The sequence below is a fragment of the Heptranchias perlo genome, unplaced genomic scaffold (assembly GCF_035084215.1).
Source record: "Heptranchias perlo isolate sHepPer1 unplaced genomic scaffold, sHepPer1.hap1 HAP1_SCAFFOLD_1768, whole genome shotgun sequence".
In the NCBI taxonomy this organism is placed as follows: Eukaryota; Metazoa; Chordata; class Chondrichthyes; order Hexanchiformes; family Hexanchidae; genus Heptranchias; species Heptranchias perlo.
The window spans coordinates 17463-24302 of NW_027139042.1; the positions used below are offsets into that span (position 1 = coordinate 17463).

Below are 6840 nucleotides of genomic sequence, written 5' to 3' on the forward strand. Positions count from 1 at the left end.
TATAACTGCAGCAATACCTCCCTGTTTTTATATTCTATCCCCCTAGCAATAAAAGCCAACATTCCGTTGGCCTTCTTGATCACCTGCAAACTAACTTTTTGATCTTGTTTCACTCGGACCCCCAGATTAATGATCGTTCATGAGCTCGACTGCAGCCTCTTCCCACCTTGTCCCAGGAGCAGGTCCGATCCCCTCCCTGGTCCGGGGTACGTGACAGGTCAGTGACAGTGAATGAACCGGAGAACGCAGCAACTTTAGAAAAACAGACTTTTAATCCATCGCTTATCGGCAACTTTTCAAAACTTGCCCGTAATTCGGTTTTGTTTAAAAGTCCCAACTCTTCGGGGGCTCCTCTGCTCCCTTTCCCACCCCGACACTGTGCTCCAGTGCAGGGCAGGGCTGTGTTCACAGAAACCTCCACCTCCTGCTCCTCACCGTGAGTGAAGGCTCGTTCCAAGGTTCGATGGTGTTGGGACAGGGTCAGTCCGTGTGACCAGCACCGTCCAGCGATTCCTCGTACAGGACGACAGCAGTGGGATCTGGAACAGGAAGGGAGCAAGTGTTAACATCAGTAACCGCCCCTCACCGGGTCCTCCCCGGGGGGGCACCGACTCTTCTTCTCCTCCCCCCCCCCCCCCCTCCCTCCCGGGGGGGGCACCGACTCTCCCCGACCGTACCCCGCGGGGGAAAGCAATACAGGCCGGGGATGGAGCCTGGACCTTTCCTGCTCTGTGTGGGGTTCCCTCACTGTTTACACCCAGTGTTTTAATTACTTTCACTGGCTGTTGCTGGAGAGGGAACGGTGGTGATTCACAGAGTTTTCTGGGACATGTTCAGAGTCTCAGAGTGGGGGGCAGGGAGTGAAGTGGAGGACAGGGAGAGAGGGGGGGGGGGGTGGGGGGTTGGGGGGAGAGGAGATACAACCTGGAAATGGACTCCTGGGATCCGCTCAGGGCGACATCGATCCCCAGGCTCCACACCTCCGGGGAGGGGGGAAGAGGAGGGGGGGGGGGGGGGGAAGAGGAAGAGGAGGGGGGAAGAGGAAGAGGAGGGGGGGAAGAGGAAGAGGAGGGGGGGAAGAGGAAGAGGAGGGGGGAGAGGAAGAGGAAGAGGGGGAAGGGGAAGAGGAGGGGGGGAGAGGAAGAGGAAGAGGGGGGAAGGGGAAGAGGAGGGGGGGAGAGGAAGAGGAAGAGGAGGGGGGGAGAGGAAGAGGAAGAGGAGGGGGGGGAGAGGAAGAGGAAGAGGAGGGGGGGAGAGGAAGAGGAAGAGGAGGGGGGGAGAGGAAGAGGAAGAGGAGGGGGGGAGAGGAAGAGGAAGAGGAGGGGGGGGAGAGGAAGAGGAAGAGGGGGGAAGGGGAAGAGGAGGGGGGGAGAGGAAGAGGAGGGGGGGAAGAAGAAGAGGAGGGGGGGAAGAGGAAGAGGAGGGGGGGAAGAGGAAGAGGAGGGGGGGAAGAGGAAGAGGAGGGGGGGAGAGGAAGAGGAGGGGGGGAGAGGAAGAGGAGGGGGGGAGAGGAAGAGGAGGGGGGGAGAGGAAGAGGAGGGGGGGAGAGGAAGAGGAGGGGGGGAGAGGAAGAGGAGGGGGGGAGAGGAAGAGGAGGGGGGGAGAGGAAGAGGGGGGAAGGGGAAGAGGAGGGGGGGAGAGGAAGAGGAAGAGGGGGGAAGGGGAAGAGGAGGGGGGGAGAGGAAGAGGAAGAGGAGGGGGGGAGAGGAAGAGGAAGAGGGGGGAAGGGGAAGAGGAGGGGGGGAGAGGAAGAGGAAGAGGGGGGGAGAGGAAGAGGAAGAGGGGGGGAAGAGGAAGAGGAGGGGGGGAAGAGGAAGAGGAGGGGGGGAAGAGGAAGAGGAGGGGGGGAAGAGGAAGAGGAGGGGGGGAAGAGGAAGAGGAGGGGGGGAAGAGGAAGAGGAGGGGGGGAAGAGGAAGAGGAGGGGGGGAAGAGGAAGAGGAGGGGGGGAAGAGGAAGAGGAGGGGGGGAAGAGGAAGAGGAGGGGGGAAGAGGAAGAGGAGGGGGGGGAAGAGGAAGAGGAGGGGGGAAGAGGAAGAGGAGGGGGGGAAGAGGAAGAGGAGGGGGAAGAGGAAGAGGAGGGGGGGAAGTGGAAGAGGAGGGGGGGAAGTGGAAGAGGAGGGGGGGAAGTGGAAGAGGAGGGGGGGAAGTGGAAGAGGAGGGGGGGAAGTGGAAGAGGAGGGGGGGGGGAAGAGGAAGAGGAGGGGGGGGAAGAGGAAGAGGAGGGGGGAAGAGGAAGAGGAGGGGGGGAAGAGGAAGAGGAGGGGGGAAGAGGAAGAGGAGGGGGGGAGAGGAAGAGGAGGGGGGGAGAGGAAGAGGAAGAGGGGGGAAGGGGAAGAGGAGGGGGGGAGAGGAAGAGGGGGGAAGGGGAAGAGGAGGGGGGGAGAGGAAGAGGAAGAGGAGGGGGGGAGAGGAAGAGGAAGAGGAGGGGGGGAGTGGATGAGGAAGAGGAGGGGGGGGGGAGAGGAGAGGAGGGGGGAGAGGAAGAGGAGGAGGGGGGGAGAGGAAGAGGAAGAGGGGGGAAGGGGAAGAGGAGGGGGGGAGAGGAAGAGGAGGGGGGGAAGAAGAAGAGGAGGGGGGGAAGAAGAAGAGGAGGGGGGGATGAGAGAGAGGAGGGGGGGGAAGGAAGAGGAGGGGGGGAAGAGGAAGAGGAGGGGGGGAAGAGGAAGAGGAGGGGGGGAAGGAGGAAGAGGAGGGGGGGAGAGGAAGAGGAAGAGGGGGGGAGGGATGAGGAGGGGGGGAGTGGATGTGGAAGAGGTGGGGGGAGAGGAAGAGGAAGAGGGGGGAAGGGGAAGAGGAGGGGGGGAGAGGAAGAGGGAGGGGGGGAAGAGGAGAGGAGGGGGGGTAGAGGATGTGGAGGGGGGGGGTAGAGGAAGAGGAGGGGGGAGAGGATGTGGTGGGGGGGTTGAGGTGAGGGGGGGGGTTGAGGTTGTGGAGGGGGAGGGAGAGGAGGGGGGGGATGAGGAAGAGGAGGGGGGGAAGAGGAAGAGGAGGGGGGGAAGAGGAAGAGGAGGGGGGGAAGAGGAAGAGGAGGGGGGGAAGAGGAAGAGGAGGGGGGAAGAGAAGTGGAGGGGGGGAAGAGGAAGAGGTGGGGGGAAGAGGAGAGGAGGGGGGGAAGAGGAAGAGGAGGGGGGAAGAGGAAGAGGTGGGGGGGAGTGGAGAGGTGGGGGGAAGTGGAAGAGGAGGGGGGGAAGTGGTTGAGGTGGGGGGGTTGTGGAGTGGTGGGGGGTTGTGGAAGTGGTGGGGGTTGGGTTGTGGTGGGGGGGGGGGGATGTGGGGGGGGGGTGTGTGGGGGGGGGTTGGGGTAGTGGAGGGGGGGGGGATGAGGAAGTGAGGGGGGGGAAGAGGTTGAGGTGGGGGGGGAAGTGGAAGAGGAGGGGGGGGGGGAAGAGGAGTGGGGGGGAGTGGATGGTGGGGGGGGTTGTGGGGGGGTAGTGGTTGTGGAGGGGGGGGAAGAGGAAGAGGAGGGGGGGGGAAGGGATTGAGGGGGGGGAGGTTGTGGAGGGGGGAAGTGGAGGGGGGGGAAGAGGAAGTGGAGGGGGGGAAGAGGAAGAGGAGGGGGGGGAGAGGAAGAGGAGGGGGGGGGAAGAGGAAGAGGAGGGGGGAGGGGAGGGGAAGAGGAGGGGGGGGGGAAGAGGATGAGGAGGGGGGGAGAGGATGAGGAGGGGGGGGGAAGAGGAAGAGGAGGGGGGGGGGAAGAGGAAGAGGAGGGGGGGAAGAGGAAGAGGAGGGGGGGGGGGGAAGAGGAAGAGGAGGGGGGGAGGGGAGAGGAAGAGGAGACGTCGCTCAGGTTCCCGAGTGCAGGAAGGTGCTGCTAATCCTGTCCGTGTCCCACACTCAAAACAATTCACACACTTTAATCAACAAATATCTGAAACCCTGCGACCCTCACCTCGTCTGTGCCTGTCCCAAATCTGATCCCACTCTAGAAAAACAAAAACAGGAGAAAGAGATTAATAAACAGAAACCCAGGGGTCACTGGACAGTGATCAGGAGCAGGAACCCTGGCTGATTTCCCCCTCTCTCTAACCCAGGGGTCACTGGACAGTGATCGGGAGCAGGAACCCTGGCTGATTTCCCCCTCTCTCTAACCCAGGGGTCACTGGACAGTGATCGGGAGCAGGAACCCTGGCTGATTTCCCCCTCTCTCTAACCCAGGGGTCACTGGACAGTGATCAGGAGCAGGAACCCTGGCTGATTTCCCCTCTCTCTAACCCAGGGGGTCACTGGACAGTGATCAGGAGCAGGAACCCTGGCTGATTTCCCCCTCTCTCTAACCCAGGGGTCACTGGACAGTGATCAGGAGCAGGAACCCTGGCTGATTTCCTCTCTCTCTAACCCTGGGGTCACTGGACAGTGATCGGGAGCAGGAACCCTGGCTGATTTCCCCCTCTCTCTAACCCAGGGGTCACTGGACAGTGATCGGGAGCAGGAACCCTGGCTGATTTCCCCCTCTCTCTAACCCAGGGGGGTCACTGGACAGTGATCGGGAGCAGGAACCCTGGCTGATTTCCCCCTCTCTCTAACCCAGGGGGTCACTGGACAGTGATCGGGAGCAGGAACCCTGGCTGATTTCCCCCTCTCTCTAACCCAGGGGGTCACTGGACAGTGATCGGGAGCAGGAACCCTGGCTGATTTCCCCCTCTCTCTAACCCAGGGGTCACTGGACAGTGATCAGGAGCAGGAACCCTGGCTGATTTCCCCCTCTCTCTAACCCAGGGGGTCACTGGACAGTGATCAGGAGCAGGAACCCTGGCTGATTTCCCCTCTCTCTAACCCAGGGGTCACTGGACAGTGATCGGGAGCAGGAACCCTGTCTGATTTCCCCCTCTCTCTAACCCAGGGGGTCACTGGACAGTGATCGGGAGCAGGAACCCTGTCTGATTTCCCCCTCTCTCTAACCCAGGGGTCACTGGACAGTGATCAGGAGCAGGAACCCTGGCTGATTTCCCCCTCTCTCTAACCCAGGGGTCACTGGACAGTGATCAGGAGCAGGAACCCTGGCTGATTTCCCCCTCTCTCTAACCCAGGGGGTCACTTGACAGTGATCGGGAGCAGGAACCCTGGCTGATTTCCCCCTCTCTCTAACCCAGGGGGTCACTGGACAGTGATCAGGAGCAGGAACCCTGGCTGATTTTCCCCTCTCTCTAACCCAGGGGTCACTGGACAGTGATCGGGAGCAGGAACCCTGGCTGATTTCCCCCTCTCTCTAACCCAGGGGGTCACTGGACAGTGATCGGGAGCAGGAACCCTGGCTGATTTCCCCCTCTCTCTAACCCAGGGGTCACTGGACAGTGATCGGGAGCAGGAACCCTGGCTGATTTCCCCCCTCTCTCTAACCCAGGGGTCACTGGACAGTGATCAGGAGCAGGAACCCTGGCTGATTTCCCCCTCTCTCTAACCCAGGGGTCACTGGACAGTGATCAGGAGCAGGAACCCTGGATCTCCCGGACCCATGAGGCTGTGTGTGTGTGTGTGTGTGTGTGTGTGTGTGTGTGTGCGTGCGTGCCGCCACATACCTGTAGAGAAGTACAGAACGACAGCCTGCAGATCCAGCCTCCTGGCCCCTTGCCACCACTCACCGTTGGGGCTGAGTCTATGTACAGGGGAGGGGAGGGTGCTGGGCCCCCCTGGGCAGGAGGGATCCGAGGGCTCGGAGGGCTCAGAGATCAGTTCAGTCCGATGGTGGGAGGCCGAGCTCTCTCTGCCGTTGCCGGGTTCGGTGATGAACGACAGACCCCACTGATTGTGGAAGATGGAGCCCAGGCCGCGGTCGCTGTCGGGGGCAATCCAGGCCTCGCACTCGCTGCCCTCCGAAGCACTGCTGTCGTCAGCGTGCCCCTCGCCGGAGGTGAGGGGGACCCTGGCCTGAGGGGAGCTCCTGCTCAGACTCTCCTTCACTTTACTCGCGTAACTGATCCTGGGCAGGGTCCTGGCAGTGCTGCTGTCCACCGGGAACGCAGGAGGTGGTTTGAACAGGGTCCATGGCGTCTGCTCCTCTTCACCGCGGTCCGGGGAGACGAGAGACTGCCCCGGTCTGGGCGGCTCCTCCTCTTCCTCCTCCTGTCTCTCCTCGCCCTCCCTCAGCCTGGCCGCTCGACCAGCGTCTTCCCGCCCCCCTGGTCCTGACTTCCACCCACTGCGGGCACCACCGACAAACCCGTTCACCGCCCCGCTCCAAGGCTTTCTCTCAAACCTCCGCCCAAAGCCCCTCCTCGTCTTGCCGTAATACCCTGGGACCCTCCCCACGGGCCGGCAGTACCCGCCCTCCCCTCCTGGGACCCTCCCCACAGGCCGGCAGTACCCGCCCTCCCCTCCTGGGACCCTCCCCACGGGCCGGCAGTACCCGCTGCCCCCTCCTCCGCTATCCAGCCCCCGGCGGTACTTGGCGCCAATGCCGTTGGCCGAGACCAAGGCCACCTCACGGCTCATCGACCCGTCCAACTCCTCGTCAGCACTGTAACCGTTACACTCCTGGGCACCTGCCGACAGAGAGAGAGACACAATACATCAGGGGAACAGACAATCAGTCGAGCATAAGAAATAGGAGCAGGAGGAGGCCACTCGGCCCCTCCAGCCTGCTCCGCCATTCCATCTGATCATGGCTGATCTTCGACCTCAACTCCACTTTCCCGCCCGATCCCCATATCCCTCGATTCCCCGAGAGTCCAGAAATCCATCCATCTCAGCCTTGAATATTCTCAACGACTGAGCACCCACAGCCCTCTGGGGGAGAGAATTCCAAAGATTCACCACTCTCTGAGTGAAGAAATTCCTCCTCATCTCAGTCTTGAATGGCCGACCCCCTATCCTGAGACTATCCCCCCTGGTTCTAGACTCTC

General features: G+C 62.2%; 2 protein-coding genes across 2 annotated transcripts; one reads left to right on the forward strand and one right to left on the reverse strand.

Annotated features, from left to right (window-relative positions):
• Window positions 1–253: 253 nt before the first annotated feature.
• On the reverse strand, window positions 254–6501 carry si:ch211-214j24.10 (uncharacterized protein LOC558894 homolog). The gene is made up of 3 exons (XM_067977753.1): window positions 5518–6501; window positions 3891–3923; window positions 254–539 (listed from the first exon to the last, which is right to left on the reverse strand). The coding sequence occupies exons 1-3, from the start codon at window positions 6428–6430 to the stop codon at window positions 481–483; spliced, it is 1005 nt and encodes a 334-aa protein (XP_067833854.1). The 5' UTR covers window positions 6431–6501; the 3' UTR covers window positions 254–480.
• On the forward strand, window positions 2001–3386 carry LOC137309686 (DNA/RNA-binding protein ALBA1-like; the record flags this gene model as incomplete). Its single annotated transcript, XM_067977752.1, is given in 3 exon segments — window positions 2001–2078; window positions 2657–2702; window positions 3334–3386. Coding segments are annotated over 3 exon segments (177 nt in total), but the record flags the coding sequence as incomplete, so codon positions are not given.
• Window positions 6502–6840: the final 339 nt, after the last annotated feature.

Bases quoted from the DNA above. Each gene is read 5' to 3' on its own strand.
- si:ch211-214j24.10 (XM_067977753.1), bottom strand. From the start codon at position 6,430: ATGAGCCGTGAGGTGGCCTTGGTCTCGGCCAACGGCATTGGCGCCAAG. The intron at 3,924-5,517 runs GTATGTGGCGGC...TTGTTTTTCTAG, and splicing joins CGTTCTGTACTTCTCTACAG to AGTGGGATCAGATTTGGGAC. The intron at 540-3,890 runs GTGAGGGTCGCA...TTCCTGTTCCAG, and splicing joins TTGGGACAGGCACAGACGAG to ATCCCACTGCTGTCGTCCTG.